At 43.8% G+C, this 19,725-nt stretch overlaps 1 protein-coding gene across 1 annotated transcript in view; it reads right to left on the reverse strand.

Annotated features, from left to right (window-relative positions):
- Window positions 1-6,170: 6,170 nt before the first annotated feature.
- Window positions 6,171-19,725, reverse strand: part of Mtmr10 (myotubularin related protein 10) — a 53,379-nt gene continuing 39,824 nt past the window's right edge. The window contains exons 13-16 of the mRNA XM_032895117.1: window positions 18,824-18,993; window positions 11,483-11,653; window positions 9,660-9,842; window positions 6,171-9,089 (exon numbers count right to left, since the gene is read on the reverse strand). Of these exons, the coding sequence (XP_032751008.1) occupies window positions 8,493-9,089; window positions 9,660-9,842; window positions 11,483-11,653; window positions 18,824-18,993 (1,121 nt within the window). The 3' untranslated portion in view covers window positions 6,171-8,492. The remainder of the gene's footprint in view (window positions 9,090-9,659; window positions 9,843-11,482; window positions 11,654-18,823; window positions 18,994-19,725) is intronic.

Raw genomic sequence — 19,725 nt, forward strand, 5'->3', positions numbered from 1 at the left:
ATACACACACACACTTTTTTTTTTAAAAGTGATACCGGTTTTTCTGATCGCTTACATTAAAAAATAAAATGCAGCTGTCTCAGATTTTCACCTCCCCTCTGTGCAGAAAGGTCCTAAGAAGGAGGCCCTCACAGGCAGATGAGGAAGAGTCGGAAGCCACCTGGATCCAGTGTCTGCAGAAAGAACTTTAGGAGGGTTCAGGCAGCATGACAAAGCCAGCTGTCTGTCCCTGCCTGCTGGCAGCTGGCTTTTGCTTGATTGACGGGCAGATTTGGAGCAGGGCTTTAGGTCACCCATGCTGGCCTCGAACTCCTCTACCTTCAACTACCAAGTGCTGGGTCTCAGGATTCTGCCACACACCTGGCTAGCTTATGACGCACTCTCCGCCATTTGAGCTTCCTCGTCAATCGTCCAGTGTGTAGATCTGTGTCTCAGTTTTTAATTGTGTCATCTGTTTTCATGAACCCTTGTTTTTGAGTTCTTCCTATATTTTGGTTCTTAGTCCGCTACTGGATGTGAAGTTGGTAAGGCACCTTTTCCCTTTCTCTCGGCTGCCGCTTTGGATAGCAATGTCCTTTGCCATGCAGAAGCTTCTCAGTTTCATGAGGTCCCATTTGTTATATTTATTGTTTGCTTGCTTATCTTGGTAAACCGATGAATTTTTATTGGGGTTACTAACAGAAGTGTGGGTGATAGAACAAAGATGACTCACAAAAGCAGCTGTACCCCCTGAAAGCCCACCTCCCACCCAGGCGACACTCCTGGGAGCTGGAACCCGGACTCTGCACAGCCTGGGGTCAGGCGGCTCTGCACAGAGTCTCCTCTGACAGCAGCTGTTTACCCCATCTTAAAGTACTGCAGAAAGGATTTTGAGAATCTTGTAAGCACTTTCCCAGTCATGTGGCATTTTGTCCATTTCCTAAGTCCCCTGAACCTCCCAGGCCCCCAGAAATGATTTGATTCTCATATACTGCTATACCACACTCCATACTGCTCACCCAAGTCCCCCTGACCCATCTGTCTCTCATCAGCTTCCTTCATTGAAGGTCTAGCGATGAATGGTGACTCACCCAGCCACTTTGCCTATTTAGAGAGCTGAGTTCAACAGAAGTTATTACTTATTATTAAGGCACCCGTCTATTCATCTTACGATGATACATTCAATATTTTCTCTGGCTTATTATGCACCGATGTTAAATGCACTTATGATGAATTTTTTAGTATTCTTTTTAGTATGTTTTTGAGGTTACCTCCATTATGTTTCTAAAATGTCTCTTAACATTTTATTTAACATTATTTTATTTTATTTATTTAACATTATTATTACTATGATTTAAAAATAATGCAGTATTATCAGAATAACATGGATAAGCCTGAAGGATATTATGTTAAATGATATATATAAGAAATGAAATATATGAGTTCCTGTTTATTAATTGTTGAACTTAGTGACTGTGTTAACAGTGTTCTGTATTAACAGAAAGCCTTTGCAAAGAAGTTCAAGGCTGTTCCCAACTTTTTCCAGACTCTATGTAGAAGAACACAAATAGGTCCATACTTGGCACCAGTGTTGTTGTAAAAATAAAAAATAAAAAAGTAAAGTTGTCTTTTTCCTTGCTGCGTCCGCACCGTGGTGCCCCAAGATATCTGCTAGATATCTTGGCGGAAACACATCCCAGCCGCACACTTTCCTACACTCAAGCCCTCACATAAAGGAACACACAACACAATAATCTTTGACCCAATTGGTAAGATATAATTGCCCACTTAAACATACAAAGCCCAGTACCATCCATCCCTTAGGAACATTGATAACAACCTGTAAATACACAGAGCAGAATCTTCTATTTTTTTTTTTCCTTTTTTTTCAGAGCTGGGGACTGAACCCAGGGCCTTGCACTTGCTAGGCAAGTGCTCTACCGCTGAGCTAAATCCCCAAACCCCACAGAGCAGAATCTTAACATCACCTGCCATGGCTTCTCCCCTCTCTCCCCTCCTGTCTCCTCTCCTTCCTCTAGTCTCCTCCTCTTCCTTCAAACTTCTCTCCCGCCCATCCTTCCTTCTCCTCCAATGACAGGCCTCCTTCTATCCTGTACCTGCCCCTCACCTGTACTTTACAAATTCAATGGGGAGGTGGTTCTGGTGAAGTCACCGGAGTTCTGAGTCCTTGACTAGGCAGCTGTCCTTGGGGCAGTGGAATTAGCATCAAAATACAGATAACTTCAGGGCAAACCACAACACACTGGGAAAGAAAACTCAATTCCAAGTGGATAAAAGACCTCAACATAAAGGTAGAAATGCTGGGGCTGGAGAGATGGCTCAGTGCTTAAGAGGACGGACTACTCTTTCAAAGTTCATGAGTTCAAATCCCAGCAACTACATTGTGGCTCACAACCATCTGTAATGGGGGACAACTACAGTGTACTCATATATAATAAGTAAAATCTTTAAAAAAAAAAAAAAGGCAGATATGCTGAACCTAATTGAAGAAAAATTATCCATTGTTCTTTCTGTTTCTATTATGGGGAATAAATTGAGAAATATTGGTATTAATTTTTATGGTGGGGGTTGGGAGACTTTTAATATCTGCTTCTATTTCATTAGGGGCTATAGGTCTATTTAAGTTGCTTAACAGTTTTTTATTTAACTTTGGTAAGTGTTACCTATGGAGAAAATTATTCATTTCTTTTAGATTTTGCAGTTTGTTGGAGGGCAGTCTTTTAAAGTTTGTCCTATGATTCTCTGGATTTCCCAGGTGTCTGATGTCATGTCTCCTTTCCATTTCTGATTTTGTTCATTTGGATATTCTCTCTTGACCTTTGAGTTAGTTTGGGTAAGGGTTTGTCTGCCCTGTGGTTTTTCTCAAAGAACCAGCTCTTTGTTTCACTGATTCTCTGACTTGTTCTGTTTCCATTTCAGCCCGAGTTTGATTATTTCTTGCATCGACTCCTCTTGGCTGTGATTGCTTCCTATGTTCAGGTGTCCTGTTGCGTTGCTAGGATGATGTCTCCGATTTTTCATGTGGGCACTTAGCACTGCGTACTTGCCTCTTAGCACTGACTGACTTCACTGTGTTCCATAATTGGATATGTGTATTCATTTTCATTCCACCCTGGAAAGCCTCTCTTAATTTCTGTCTTGACCCCCTTTTTAGTCAGTAATGAGTTCAGTTTCCGTGAGTTGTAAGTTTTCTGTGGTTGGTTGTATCTAGCTTTAATCTATGGTGGTCAGACAGGATGGAGGGTATTAGTTCAATTTTGGTGAGATTTGAGTCCGAGTATGTGGCCAATTTTGGAGAAAGTTCCATGAGTGCCGGGAAGGTGTATTCTTGTGTTTTAGGTGGAATTGCTCTGAAAATGTTAGGTCCATTTGCTTTATAGTGTCAGCTAGTTCCAGCATTTCTGTTTAGTTTTTTTTTTTTTTCTCTTTTTAGTTTTTCTGGATAACCTGTCTACTGGTAAGAGTCAGGTATTGAATTTATGAATTTGGGTGTCCTTGAGTTTGGTGCATAAATGTTAAGGATTTCAGTGCCTTCCTGGAGCATTTTTCCTTTGATGACTATGAAGTATCCTTCCCTGTGTTTTCTGAATAAATTCAACATCTATTTTGTCAGGTATTAAAATGGCTGTGCTTCATAGGTCTGTTTGCCTGGAATATTTTTTCCATCCTCTTACCCTGAGGTGATAATGTCTTTGGTATTAAGGTGTTTCTAGGATACAGCAGAAGGCTGGAACCTGTTTTTGCATCCATTCCACTAAGTCTTTATTGATGCTGAGTGATCAACAAGCAGCGCTTTGCTGATTCCCTACTGTGTGGTGGTGGTGGTGGTGGTGGTGGTGGTGGTGGTGGTGGTGGTGTGTGTGTGTGTGTGTGTGTGTGTGTGTGTGTGTGTGTGTGTGTGTGTGTGTGTGTTTCCCTCTTTTGATTTGCTGGTCTGATTATTTATTCCTTTTTGTTTTTCCTGGGTGTGGCTAACTTCTTTAGATTGGATTTTTTTCCTTCTAGCATCTTTTGTAGGGCTGGATTTGTAGATGGACATGGCTTAAATTTGGCTTTATCAAGAAATGTCTTATTTTCTGTATGTTTCTTGTACCTTGATAGGCATCTGCTTTAGGTTAGGAAATTTTTCTTCTATGATTTTGTGCCTTTGACCTGTGAGGTTTTTTTTTTCCTCTGTCCTCTGTTGCTATTATTCAGATTTGATCTTTTAATAGCAGCCCAGATTTCCAGGATGTTTGCTACCAGGGTTTTTTAATTTAACATTTTCTTTGGCCAAGGTATCCTTGTCTTTTGTGATGTTTTTAATGCATGAGATACTTTTCCATCTTGTCTTCTGTTGGTGAGCTTTGTCTCTGAGGTTCCCACTTGAGCTCCTAATTTTTTATTCCAAGATATCCTTCAGCTTGGGTTTTCTTTTTATTTATTTACACTTCAAATGTTATTTCCCTTCCCATTTTCCCCTCTGAAACCCCCCATCCCACCCCTCCTCCCCTGCTGCCTCAGTGCTCTAGCATTCCCCTATGCTGGGGCATCGAGCCTCCACGGGACCAAACTTGGGTTTTCTTTATTGATGCTATTTCCACATTTAGGTCTTGAATGGTTTTTGCTCATTTCCCTCCAATTGTTTGTGTTTCCATAGATTTGAGATGTATTCATACCATCTTTAAGGACCTCTATCATGTTAATAAAGGATATTTTAAGGCCTTTGTCTTGTTCTTCAAGATTCTCAGAGCCTACTGTTGGTAGGGTTTCTGGGCCCCCATAGATACATATTATCCTGGCTATTACTGGTTTTATGCCTATGCATAGGCATCTAAGTTTGAGATGATCGTAATTCTACTTGCTGGTCTCATCTGGTCTTATCTTTGTAGGCCTTCGGATGGTGTGGTGACTGTGTGCTGCCTACTAGGGAATTCTGGGATACTGCTAGGTGTGGCCATTGGGGGTTCTGGTAAAATATGATTCTGAGTATTGGGAGCTCACACTTAGGAATGGGGATGAAGTGGAGGGGGTAAGTGGGGTTCTCATGAAGGAAGAAAACAGGGTATTCCACCAAATTTTGCTTAGCATCCTGAAAATAGGGGCAGAGACAGGAGAGGCCATAACAGGTAGTTTGCTAGAGACCTGGGGATGAGCCTAAAGGATTGGATTTGGAGGAGAGGAGGGAGAATGGAGATCTGAAGCTCACTTACCTGCTTCACTGGCCTACTTGCTTCTCTAGCAGGCTTGGCAGGTAGGATCCCAGGGAATGCCTGCTGGAGTTGGTGGGTAGGGTAGCAGGCTGAGTGGGGAGGAGGGCTGGAGAAGAGCTATATGATCCACTGGAGATGGGAGCAGAAAAGAGACCACAGAGGGTGGTCAGCTACACAGTGAGGGATGAGGCAGGGGTGTTGGATTTAGGGGAGAGAATGGAGAGGTAAAAATCTGCAGTTAGGTACTTGGTCCCCAGGGAACGCTGCTGGCGCTTGTGTGGGATGGGACAGTGGGATGAGTAGGGAAAGGTTGGTTGGAAGAGAAGATCTAGATGAGTTAGTGGAGATGGGGCAGAAGGGAAGAGCAGTCTGCAGCAGGCGGTCTGTCCCTGAGCTGGGGGTGAGACTGGGGGATTGCATTTGGAGAACAGGGAGAAGTGAAGATCTGCAGTTAGGCTACCTGCTTCCCTGGCCACAGTGGCCTTTGAGAAACTCCTTGTTAATAAAACATCATTGCAAAATAAGATACGCCACTAACTTCTTATATCACTATTCTATAAGCTCCTGATGCTGGATTAACAAAGGCAAGACCAATGCCAAGGCATTTGTACTTTCCTCTTAGGAACATCCCCATTGGCTAGATCAGGTTAATCTGATACATTGTTATTGTAATAGGGCTGCTCACTACCACTGCTGGAAGAGTCTCAGGTTAGAGAAGGGATCTAGAAGGAGGTGACAACTGTACCTCTGGCTCAATTCAATGTGGGGTCCCAGTCTCCAGGGACTCGGACACAGATGTCCCCTGTTGGTATTTAGTAGATGGGAAGAACTAACTGCAGTTCTGAACTGATGTGAAACTTGTTACTCCATCCCATCCTAGAGAATATTCAAAAACAGAAAAAATGAATGGAGGGCACGTGAGTACAGGGGGTGGCCAGCCTCTTGTGTTCTTATGGCTTCATACTGGTGACTACTACAAACGGTTTCCATGGAAATTTTATTTAGCCGTCAGAATTCCCTTTACATCCATTCTGTTGAGCAGTATCCAGTCAACCTGCTCGTCCTGCTTCAGCTCATCAGTTGTATTTAGGCACAAAGGTTTTAGTTTTGTCTCAACACCAAGTTTTAATTGCTTGAGGTAACTGCTACAGCAAGAGGACCTTGTTGAAAAATGTGCTGAACACTTTTCATCTTCTGTCAGTACAAATTAATGTCCTTTCCTTAAGTAGAGTTAGGCATTTTTGGTTTTAGAATTGGTTCCCATCATAAAGCAAAACACCTCACCTGTGGAGTCAGCATTAGAACACCCAGTGTCGGCAGCCCCTGCATGGGCGCGGCCAGCACAGGCTCTGCCCTGTGGCCTTGGAGACTGTGCTACTGAGCTCTTTGGTTTGCTGCATGCAGCCATGCTTACCTCTTCTGCCACCACAGGGTCGCTTTTGTCAGCAGGTGCCAGGCCGCTGTCCCATAGGCCACACTAGGACTCTGGGGCTGCTTCACATATTAGACATAGTAAGCTGTAGCACAGTAATCGTGATGGAACAACCACCCAGTCAAAATAGAAAAATTTACAACTTTACCATACAAAAATATGCAATTTCCATCATAAAGTAGTGTTAATAGTACCTGACCTTCTTGTAAGTTACCAAAAAAGTTCTGAAAGGAGTTGAAGTCAATGTTAGGGATGAAAATTACAAAGAAAGGAGTTCTCAACCACAACATAAATTTAGAACAACTTATAGAAGTAGCAAAGCAGCTTCATGAAAATGGGAGATTACTGTCTGGCTCCAGTGGTGACACCCTGTCGTGTCTCAGGGACCAGGGCTAGCTGTGTGTAGCCAAGGGCCGGCACATCCTCACTGCTGATAATGCTATTTGTGTAAGTTGTCAAGAGCCCTCATTTTATAGGCAACGGATGAGTGAAAACATTAAGTTTAGCCATAAGATAAGAACTTGTTAAGACATGAGAACATCTGCTCTGTTAAATGCAGAGACATTATTAAACAGTTAGAAAAGGTTAATTAAGTAGAAATGGCTACACAGCACATACAAGTCAAACTATTTTGAGAAATTCTGCTTTAGAAAAAGAAACAAACTAAATCAACACTTTACTATAAAGTATCTCAAAATCCAAGGTGGCGACTGAAGACATGGCATCGTGCACAAGGGCATGGCCACCTTTAACAGGGAGAAGAAGCCCATGAGCACTCGAGAGGACAGGAGCACAGGGCTTTGTGACGTTGGCCAGGTTCTTACCAGAATCTCAGCCTCTTGGCATTGCCCCCAAGCCTGGAGGGGGTGCATCTCTGTGTATTAAAATGGCAACTGTGGAGGTCTTCCTTTCCAGTCAGTGCATGTGTCCATCTCGTGACCCCCGCCAGTTACTTCTAGGGAGAAGTGTCGGCTTGTGTCAGCATGCCAGCTGAAGTGCTCATGAGGAGGCCAGCACTCCCTCGGCCTGTGGTCAGTATGGCACGCTCCTGCCCATGGCCTGGGCACCCTCAGCCACAGCTGGAGCTGGGCCTCTGCTACCTGAAGAGCCTTGAAGATTGCAGGGCTCTAGAGACTCCTGGCTGTTGGTGTAAGCTTGTTGGCAAAAAGCTATTTCCAATATACAGTGGGGTCTAAAGACCCTAACTTTTAGAATTATATTTCCTTCTTATTCTAGCTTGTCACTTTTATCTTAACGTCAAAGGCACTTCTAGGTTTAAATAGCTACAGTGAATGCTTTAAAATTACAGTGCATCTTTTAAAAGTTAGTTGTATGGAATTAAAGCAAATTCATGATTTGGAAACACAGTGATCTTAGGTCCTAACTGAGGTGAGCTAAAATAATAATATCTAACCCCAGAACACAAGCTAAGATATTAGCTAAATACATGGATGCCAACTGAGGCCTATTAGGAGTTTTCTCAGATGATCTGGAAATGCAGTAAATACACTAACTTACTAACTTCCCTGTCCACCGTCTCGGGGTTGTAATCTGACTATCAGACAACCTTCAGTAGGTGGTAGGAACGCAGATGTTGGCAGAATCCGCAGAGAAACCCGGGCATTGTGATCACAATGGGGAACGCGTGCTGCAGTGACCCACGTGAGCCAGACCCAGAGGATAAAGGACAAAACCCACAAGTCACACTGCCCTCAGGAAAACTGAAGGCAGCATGACTAAACATGATTTAAATATTAGTGCAAATTCCTTACATATAAAATGGCCAGTTTTCGACGCCTCAGTTAGCAATTTCAGTTTGGAGAGGGACGGATCCAGCTCCTCTCAATATGTACAGAAAATACCTTAATTTAGTCTTCATTTGCTAGTGTCTCAGTAGATAACCATATTTTGGCCCCACTTAAAAATTTGCTTAATGGTGTTCCTAAAATGCTTCGTCTGCACAGATTTCCTACAGGAGAAAATGGAAATGAAGAGGAAAGGAACTCCGGTGTCCCTAGCGTGTCGTGTGGCCCTGTGGCCCTGAAGTACATCCTGCTCTGGTCCAACTCTGCGTAGCAGGCTTCCAAGGGGCCGCTGTGATGCTGCCTCAGCATCCTGCTGAGCTTGTCCACCTCGTCAGCCAGGACAGACAGTTTGTGGAAGGCCATGATGGAGCCCCCAAGGTTGATCTGGGCCTCAGGGACCCAGCGGAAGTAGCACAGTTTCCACAATTTTATGTGTGTTCCAGAGAGACGTGGCAGGATAATGCCGTGTAGATTGGCTGGTCTGGAAAACCACTCTTTAAAATACTGCTCTGCTCCACTGTGCTGGCTGTCGCCATGCTGAGGCGGGTCTGGCTTCAACTTCAGTATCAGTGAGTTTCTCCGAGGAAGCAGTTCTTGGTCACTGATGAGTCCATTCTTCAAGCATGAGGGCATTCCTCTCAGTGTGGAGCTGTAGCTTTTCTGCACACAAGACAGACACGGCATTACCCCACTGAGCTGCACTCTACTTCACACTTCTCCTGGAGGTTACTCTGCAGGAGTTCAACAGCACTCCTGGCACTATGGCAGCCAGCTGGGGTAAACAGATGATGGGAGGGTTCAGACTCGGAGGGCATGGTCCCTCTTTCCCTGGTGGTGATTATGCTGGTCTACTCTGGAACCAGATTTTTCAACTGACTCTCCCAGGTTACTACTATGCCAGAGGGAGTGTGGAAGGCAAGTACAGCCTGTCTCTTTGTTCGTCTAAGTGCATGCTTGTAAGACTTTGGGGGGAAGGGAATTCTGAACCGGCTCATTTTTTAGGAAGAATGGGCAGACTGGCTAGAAGTCAATTCAGGGCTGCCACCTGTCAGCTCTTGTGTGACTAGGCTTTAAGAGCCTCACTCCCCAAGAAAAAGTCAAGATATTGTCACACCAGTGGAAAGCTGCACTAGCTGTCTCCTGGCGAAGTGACTAACACTTCCAAAGACACTGACTGGTGCTGCAGCAACATGGGTCTCTGCTGCTAGGATGCTGCTGTCTACCGTTTACCTTTGTGCGCTTAAAAGACTTCCTGGAGCCATTCTGTATGCAAGGAGTGCTCTTGCCAATGTAGTAGGGGTTGTGGAAAAGAGTACGGTCCTTTGCTGTGAACTGAAGAGACCAGTCCCAAACTGAGGGGAATTTCAAGCCCTTTTCATCACCCAGCTGAATGTTTTTGCTGATAGCAAACTCCTGCAAAACAAAGCACATGTGTGAGAAGAGGCACACCCCACTTTTTCTCGCACCTCCACCCTCAGGGGAGTTCTCTGCTAGAGCACACAGCTTTCTAGAGCGCTCGGCTTTCATGGGAGCACTACCCTGAAAAGGTGATGATGGGCACTTTGTCTCTCATCCCTGGACGTGTGCATGTGTCACAGTTGGCAATGCCACTATACACAATGAGGCCAAAGGCACTTTGCAGATGTGGAGCTAGGACTACTTCTGAGAGAGCCGTGGGCATACTGGTTTCTAGACGGGGACAGAATTAAGAATTTGCACTCTGAGGCTATACTACCTAGACTGGGGTCCCAAAGCTAAAGCTGAAGACCAGAGAACAGATGATTCCTGCTGAGCTTCCCCCAAGCCTACAGGAGCTACCCTGTGGCTTCCCTGCACAGCCACTGCAGCACTGCTGAGCTCTTCCCACTGTGGGTTCCCATGGATGAGACAAACCAAGAATGCTCTCACCAGTAGTCGGGAGGACTGGGCTCCAGTCAGGCTCCATAGTCAGTCCTCAGTCTCCGTCCTGCAGCTCTGAGAACTGTCACTACAGATGAGTCCCACCCACGGTGGCTGCCATGTGACCTGAGGTACTCTGCCAGTATACGTGGTAATAGTGTTTGCAGAGAACTCCAGTTTAACTTTGTGTCTAAACTTCCTATTCCACCACTTCTTAAGAAACCGTTGACATACAACTTTTATTCTACTGACCTATCAGGAAGTAAATGTTTTTAGTTGTTGATCGACAACTCTGATGTGCAAGGAGCAACCCCAGAAGTTTAAGTGAAAGCAGGCGGCTCGGTACTGTGAGTCCAGCTACGCAGGAGGCTAAGGCTGAGGGATTGCCAGGCAAGGCCTGTCTAAGTAGATCCCAGATATTGTCTCAATATTGGAAGAGAAAATAAGATGTCAATGGGGAGGTATTGAGCTAGGGCTGTAGGTCAGTAGCACACACAAAGCCCTGTGTTTGATGCTCCATCAAAAACAAAAATCCAACAGTATATTTAAAGTGGATAAACTAGTTGATATCTTTAAGCACATTTATCATGAGCAATTTATAGACAAAAAATAAAATAATTATTAGTAAAAATAAAGTTATTATATTTTTTAATGCATTTTGAAATTTTTGAAAGGTAATTTTAAAGTACATATTTTAAACATGCAACTAACTGTACTTCAGTTACATTTTAAAGTTGTAAGGGGTGGGGGCGCTGGAGAGATGGCTCAGTAGATACAGTACTGGCTGTGCAAGCATGACGATTTGGATGCCAGAACCCATGTAAACGTGGGCAGGTATGGTAGCAGCCTGTGATCCTCAAACTCAGGAGATGAGAGAATTCCTGTGGCATGTTGGCTAACTAGTAAGACAGAACTGGAAACTCTGGATTCTATAAGACCTGCCTCAAGAAAACAGAGTGGAAAGTGACTAAGGACGACACCAGAATCAACTTCAGGCCTTCATATGCGCATACAGTTGCACATACACGTGAACACATGCATACACATATGCTACCCACAAAAGGTACATACATACATACATACATACAGACAGACAGACAGACAGACAGACAGACAGACAGACAGACAGCAGCTGCAGCCAGCGTGTCACTCACTGTGCTCTGCTTCACCCGCTGATGAGGAGAGTTGAACAGGAAGGTCCCGAACAGCGAGATCCGGGTACTGTCACACAGCACTGCTAAGTACGTCTCGGAGAACTCGAAGGCAGCTGGATACTGCTCTAGCAGCTGCCACGTGGTATCCAAGAACAGCAAGAACAAAGGAGACTGGCACGGGCAGACAGACAAAGGGATCATTAATGCTGTTCTCTGATGGTCATATTTACTCCCAGATTTATTGCTGGTTCAGAGGCTAACAAGAAAACATCTAAGCCTCAAATACTTGGCAGAGCTGATCTAAGGCATCCAAACAGATTAAACCTATCTATGTCAAGACAAACATTTAATTAAAAAAAAAAACTGTGCTAGGCAAGTGTGGTAATATCAAACAAGTGAGTATGTGGACATGTACGAATGTAAGAAAGCAAACATGTTAGACATCCTGTAAGCGGTTCTATAGAACCAGCACTCAGCCAAGCGCTGTAACTTCTGGTCGATCTGCACGCTCACCATCCTGGGAGTCCCCCAGGCTTCATGGAACAGTTTGGCCTCAGCCCGAGGCCATATGGAGCGCCCTGGGAAGCAATGCTTGTGGCTCATTTGGATGCACTACCACTTGTCAAGGGTGCTTTGCAACCTGGCTGCCTGGCCTCCTGCAGCCAGACAGGGATCCGAGGAAGCCGCACAGGTGTTAGAAAGATGTTTCTCTCAAACTCTCACTTCCCAGCTCTTATGGTCTATTTTCAAGACATGAGACACTCCAAAGTTGATTTACTCTTGGGTTACTCTTAGCACACAACTGTGTATGATAGGGGACTGCATAATGATGTTTCCATGCATATGTGAGGCACCATGATTGTCTCCACCTGCACTCTCACACATTACTCCTCCCTGTCCCCTAGCAGTCCTCCTGACACACGAGACTGTGTGCTGTCTATCTTCCCAAGCCTGCTGTATTTTGCTTTTAGCATCATGATTTCCAGTTCCCTGGATGCTCCTTCTTTTTCATGGTGCAGTACTATGTCTTATATCCATATGCTGGGTTTTCCTTACCTGTTCAGAGGATGCCACAGTGAACTCTGTGTGTGAGATCATAGGGTGGCGCCTGTTTTAGATTTTTAGGAACCTCCACACTGACTCCCACGGGCAGTGCACTGACTTGCACTCCTGTCAGCACTAACAGTTCCCTTAGCACTCATCTGAATAGCACTGGCTCTGTGCCTATGCCGGCACTCCCTCTACGCTTTCCTCTAGTGGCCTCGTGCTTATGTCTTATACTCTAAGGTCTTTGGTTCATTTTGAATTGATTTTATTTACAGGGAGAGGAAGGAATCATGTTCCAGTGTTCTAAATGTGGATAATTTGGTTTCCCCAGCAACCACTTATTAAAGAGATGATCTTCAATGTATGTTTTCCATACTTCTGAAAAATCATATAGCTGCAATTGCTTGGACTTATCTCTTGGTCCACTGATACTTTCTTTCTTTTATTCCCCTTTGTGCCAGCCCTATGCTGGTTTTGTTAGCTCTGCTCTACACTATGATTTGAGGTGAGGTATCGTTGTACCGCTAGAGATGCTTGTTCTACTTTATTAAGAATCCTATGTCCTGGGGCTGGAGAGATGGCTCAGTGGTTAAGAGCACTGACTGCTCTTCCAGAGGTCCTGAGTTCAAATCCCAGCAACCACATGGTGGCTCATAACCATCTGTACTCTTCTGGTGTGTCTGAAGAGAGCTACAGTGTACTTATATATAATAAATAAATAAATCTTTAAAAAAAAAAAAAGAATCCTATGTCCTAAAGTAGGATCTATCTTGGAGAAAGTTCCATGAGCTTCTAAGAAAAACGTGTATCCTATAGCTGTTCCATGGACTACCCTGTAGATGTCCTTCTTTGATCTGCAATGCAGCTTAATCATGATGGTTTTGTGTGTACTCTTCTCAATGACCTATAAATTCAGACGTATGTTAGCTGCTTTTCTCCTCACTGAACTCAAACACCTGACAAGAAGCCATCTACGGATGGAAAGGTTTAGTTGGGCTCACAGTTGGAAAGTGTCTTGTACATGGGAGGAAAGCATGGTAGCAGACAGAAGTGACAGTTGTGGCAGCTACTAGCTCTTATCTACAAGGCTCAGGAAGCAGGAAGCAGACAGGAAAAAAAAACAGTTCCAGGCTATGAAGCTCAAAGTCCAACACTGCACGTCACTTCCTATACTGAGGATCCAGCTCCTACAGGTTCCAAATCCCTCCAAAACAGCAGGGCAGCTGAACCAAGTGTGCAAATGTATGAGCCTATGGCAAACACTCACTTTCAAACCACATTGCTCTGCCAATTGTGCCCACAGGTTCATGGCCAGCTCAATGCAAAACACATTTAGTCCAGTTCCTTAAGTCCCCTCATCTTACAGCTCTAACATTCAAAAGTTTAAAGTCTATTCTCTTCTGAGGCTCAAAGTAAACTTTTATTGGTGAGCCCCTATAAAGTTAAAGAATAAGTTACCTCCAACATAGCCTGGTGTAGAATAAACATTCCCACTCAAAAGGCAGGAATGGACCAAAGCAAAAAAAAACATAAAAAAGAAAACCAACAAAAAACAAGAACCAGGAGCTGTACCAAGGCAAGGCGGAAAACCTGCCTGGTACCTGGAACTTGTGATAGGTCACGTGTTCTCAGACGGGCTTCGGTAGGCCAGCCTCCAGCTGTGGTGCCTTTGACACACATGGCCTCTCTCTTGGGTCAGTTCTATCCAATGTCTGCAGCTTGTTGGCATCTCCAGTATCTTGGAGTACTCAATACAACTTAGGTATCACCTTCACAGCTTAAGGCACAGCACATCTAGGTGTTCACACAGGAAACCCAACTCTGTTACAAGGTTTTATGGGAAACTGGTGCAAACCCTCATCTAACAGCCCACTCCACTGTTGCATTTTTCATGCCTGAAAAGCCTTGATCATGTGGACAATGCCAGGTTCACTGACAGCTCAGGGTGTCTTTAATCCCTTGAACCATGCTGCAAATTGGGTATTTTGGTGCTAGTACTGAGTACCTTGCCAGTGAACCTAGGAAAGCACTTTCCTGGCTGCAATATGCTATGTGTACTCTGAAGCTCAGTCCTGTGAAATAAATTTGCACTGGGTGAGCTTTGCCCCCAAAGTACCTGTCTGTCTTATTGCCTTGAAAGGTCAAGGTTTATCCTTCCTGATACTAATCTTTCTAAGAATCATGGCCATTCTCACCAACTTTTATCTGGTTCAAGTTCTTTTCTTCATCAAACTGCACATTTCTGTTCACAACTTTAACCAGATACACCCCCTTCTCTTGCCAGAACATTTTTAGTATCTCACCGCTCCACTCTCTGCTCCTACTCATTGTAAATCCAGGTAAACAAAGTGCACAATAGTCATTCTAAGCCTGAATGGCCTGCTGCTGTCTTGACATTTCCTCTGCCAAATGAAATAGCCCATCTCTTCGAGCTCCACCTTATTCAGGTTCTCAGGACCTGAGGATGGCACTGCTAGACGATCTGGTAGACATGAATGGCTGCTAGTCCTTGATCACTTGAAGTCCTTGAAGCCCTGTGAGCACGGCTTTCACTCTCCATGTCTTTCCCACTCACACTAGAGTGGCCTGTCAGGCTGTGTCTAGAGAGATCTGGGGCTATGTTATACTGAAGCTCCAAATGCTTCAGCATTCCTCCGGCACACGCACCAGCTCCAAAGGCCTATAAATTCAGTCAGGTAATGCCAGCAATGACTCCACTTATTGCTATCAAATTTCTGTTTCTTAATTTTCCCATTGCTGTGACAAATACCTGACAAGAAGGCAACCTACAGGAGATTGATTTTGGTTGGTGGTTTGAAGAAATAAAATGCATTATGGTAGGGAAGATGCCAGCCAGGTGACTGGCTCTTCAGTACAAGCTGGGCAGTGACTTATCCCATGGACCAGGAAGTAGAGGGCAAGAGGCAGTCAGGTTAAAAACCTCAAAGCCCACCCTAGTGACTCACCTTTCAAGTGAGGCTCTACATCATAAAGATTCCATTAAAATTAAAAAAATAAAGTAAAAAAACTAACCTGTTATTCAGGGACTAAGTGTTCAAACATACAAACCTAAAGGGGTCATTTTTATATCCATGCTGTAACAAAGGGTTAGGCCATTCATAATTGTTGTATTGGGGTCAGCCTTATGTCCAGTAACGTTGTTGGCTTTGTGTAACTCCAGAATCTGATGCATGTATGTTTATAACTGTTAGGTATTTTTATGAATTGTCCACTTCTTGAATGAAGTGATTTTATGTCTCCTAACTAATTTTGAAGTCTGATGGGGGTGTGAATAGTTAGTTCTGCTTACTTAAAGATTTGATTTGCTTGAAGTATCTTTTTCTATCCTTTTACTGCCTGTGAAGTATATTTATTGCAGCCAGCAAACCTTTGGGTCTTGGTTTTTAATCCAACACTTGTTTGCGACTTTCACTTAAAGACTTGAAATCTTGAAGGGTTGGAATTACTATTCATAAATATGGACTAGCTCCTGTCATTGTTGTAGTTCTTGTCAATCTCATGTGCTATCAAACCTTCTAATGAGACATAGTTTCCTGCTTGTTTTCTCGTCCTCTTCAGTGTGTAGGATTCCTTTCAGTGCCCTTTGCAGTGACTGCTTAATGAATTTTAATTAACTTAATGAATTAAGTTTATGATGAATGGTCTTTACTTCTCTTTTAATTATGAAGCATAACTTTGCTGGTATCAGTAACCTAGGTTTATAGTTTTGTTTGGATTTGGGGGGAGAGGTGTTTTGTTTGAGTTTCTGCTTAGAAATTCATTGCTATTACAATGGGCTTGCTTTTCTATGTAGCTTGACATTTCTGTCCTGCAACCTTCATTAGTCTTTTATTTATCTATACACTTAGTATTTGAAACTATATTACTATATTACTATGGGGCCAGAGTGATGATCCAGTGATTAGAAGCATTTGCTGCTTATGTGGTTAGTTTTGTCAGCCTAGGAAGAGAGAAGCTCAATTGAGGAATGGCCTCTATTAGACTGGCCTGTGGGGACGTCTGTGGAGCATTTTAAATTGATTATCATTATAGGAGGTCTCAGCTCACTGTGGACAATCCCAGCCCTAGGCAGGTGATCCTGTGATATAGAAGAAAGCAAGCTGAGCAAACCATGGGAGGCAAGCCAATAGGCAGCATTCCTCTATAGTTTCTGCCTCGACTTCCTCAGTGATCAACTGTCCCCTGGAAGTATCAGATGAAATTACCCCTTTCCTCCCCAAGTTGCTTTTAGTTATGGTATTTATCACAGAAACAGAAAATCGAACACTATTCTAGAAAAGGACCCGCCTTTAATTCCCTGTGCCAACATCAGGTGGCTCCATCGTCACTGATAACTCCAGCTCCAGGGGAGTCTAATGCCCTTTCGAGGCTGCCATAGGTACTGCATGCACATGCTCGCACGCGTGAGCGCGCGCGCACACACACACACACACACACACACACACACACACACACACACACACACACACATGCTCTTTAAAGCTGTATTATATCTGGGGGTCCTTTTTCAGTAATAAATGCTTGAGATTCTAAAATCTCCAAAATCTGGATGATAGCAGAAATTCCTCCAAATCCTTAGCATCATGATTTCCAGTTCCCTGGATGCTCCTTCTTTTTCATGGTGCAGTTGAGTTTCTGCTATTATTTTACTCTGTAGTCTCTGGCCCATTTCTCTTTTCACTCTTCTGTGTCTATGAGTCTTAAGTTGATGCGTTTGTTTGTTTGGTTGGCTGGTTGGTTTTGAAAGACAGGGTTTCTTTGTGTAGCCCTGGCTGTTCTAAAACTTACTCTGTAGACCAGGCTGGCCTTGAACTCAGAGATCGGATGGCCTCTGCCTCTGAGTGCTAAACTAAATGCATGTGCCACTGTATGCAGCTTTTAAATTGTTTGGTTGTTTTAAATTATATTCCAGATATTATATTCCTACGTTCTACTTTTAAAAACTTACTGTGTGAATGTTTTAATTCATCTACTACAATTTCACATCCTGATAATCTGTTTTCACTTAATATAAACTATCAGTGAGGCTCCCAACAAGTTTATTCAATTTATTGTTTTGTTTTCTAAAGTTCAATTTAATTTTTTGAGACACTTGACTTCCTCTTTCACATCCTGAGCTGTCTTTGCTGTTACTCCGGCCAGCTGTTTATTTGTACTCTCTCAAACACTCTGGAGTCCAGTCCTCTCCATGATTCCATTGAGCTTCTTATAATCATTTTTTTGAAGTCTTTGTCATCCACCCCATTGTCATTAGCTCAGTTACTGTGGACTTACATAGAGGAGGTCATGTCGCTTTGCTGTTTCCTGTTTCCTGTGCTCCTTACATTAGGATTCAGTTGAAATACTCACTGTTGCAAACTAGGTTTTGATTTTCTGACAACTGGGTGGCAGATGCAACTTGGTAGCCAAACACTGGACCCATGTGTTTAAAATACAGGGATAAGGAAACAAACCGCAACACACCCCACAGGCAAACTGCTTGATGGGAAGTTGGTCTGGCTCTGTTCTCTAAGATGCAGAGGTTAGGGGTCATCTTTGCATCTATGGTAATTTTCTACATCAATTTGGATTCCAATCCATTAGTTAGCCTTCAACAAAGCTATGAAGTGTTAAATCAACACGGAAAAGTCGAAGGGGCCCTTGTCATTTCCACAATGGTAAAAATTTATCTCATGCATATTTGAAAGGTGCTAGTTTGGGGTCTATGGAATGGCTCAGTGGCTAACTCCACTTACCACATGAACATGAAGCCCTGAATTTGACCCCAAAATCTTTTTTTTTTTGACCCCAAAATCTTATGATGGAAAAGACCTCCACAGGCATGTTCTGGCATGCCCTAAGTGTTAGCTTACAGGTGACTCCACTGGGCTCCTCCCAGGGGCTTATGTCAGAAGCTACCACCACCAGGTGCACCAGGTGCAGGCTCCTGGGAAAGGGTTGCCAGGTCCTCCAGACCCCAAACTCTCTGCTCCCAGGTTTTCTCTCTCTCCCTTCCCCTTTTCTGTCCTTCTCTGTGCCCCAATCTCTTCTCTGCCCTCATGGCTCTGCTCACATCTGTCGGCCTCTACCCTTTCCCAGGTCCTTTCCCCAGTAAACCTCCTTCATGCCAGATCTGTAGCATGGAGTAATTTCTCAGGGGCATACCTTGGCATGGGCCTGACAGGTACCCCCTTGCCACACCATATTTTATAACACTAATCACCCCCACACACACACACACAAATAAGTAAATATACTTTTAAAGAGTGCCAGGGAAGCAACAGGACTACTTACCTCTTTCTCTGACCTCTTCAAGTGGTTACATCTGTCTAGGAACGGGTACCCTGCCATGACCCACTCCTTCTGTACCAGACTCTGAAATCCAGTAATTGTCCTGAAGTATGGATCCATCATCACTTGAACAAGAGATGCCACCAGACAACTCAAGTCTCTGCCTTCCTCCTCTGTCAATAAAATGGGAAGAAAGTGAAGACCAAGAGAAACCCTGACTGTAGGTTAGGTAATTCAACATTCTATACTTAAACTGCCTTCAAAATAGTCTATGCGAGAACATTTTACTGGATTCCAGCAGCTCTCAAATAGAATAAACTTATTTTTTACAACTCATGTTCTATTTTTATTGGAGATCTATGTGAGCTAAAAGAAGTACTAAAACGTCATCAGAAAGTAAAAGATAAAATGACAATCCTTTACGCTAATTCGTCGGACTACCCTGACGATGTCGCTGCACCCTGAAGCACTGACCGGGGTGGGGGTGGGGTCTTGGCAGCGAATGGACTTCCCTATGTCACTGTCTGCTGCTAACAGCAGGCATTGCTCACATGCTTCCTTTTGATATTCTCTCTCATCGATTACATCCCAGCCACAGGTTTCCCTCATCTCCTGTCCTGGCCGCCCCCCCCCCCTTCATCCTTTCAGAAAAGGGCAGGCCTCCCAGGGATATCAACCAAACATGGCATAGCAGGTTGCAAGAAGACTGGGTACTTTCCCTCATATTAAGGCTGAACGAGGCAACCCAGTAGGAGGGAAAGGGTCCCATCAGCAGGCAAAACATGGCTGCTGTTTAACTTCTCAATACTTTGTGATAGAACATATTTCTAGAATGTATTCTACTACTATTTTGTCAAAGATACTAAATAAAACAAAATCTTTCACTGGGCAGTGGGCATATGTCA

The sequence above is a fragment of the Rattus rattus genome, chromosome 2, assembly GCF_011064425.1.
Source record: "Rattus rattus isolate New Zealand chromosome 2, Rrattus_CSIRO_v1, whole genome shotgun sequence".
Classification (NCBI taxonomy): Eukaryota; Metazoa; Chordata; class Mammalia; order Rodentia; family Muridae; genus Rattus; species Rattus rattus.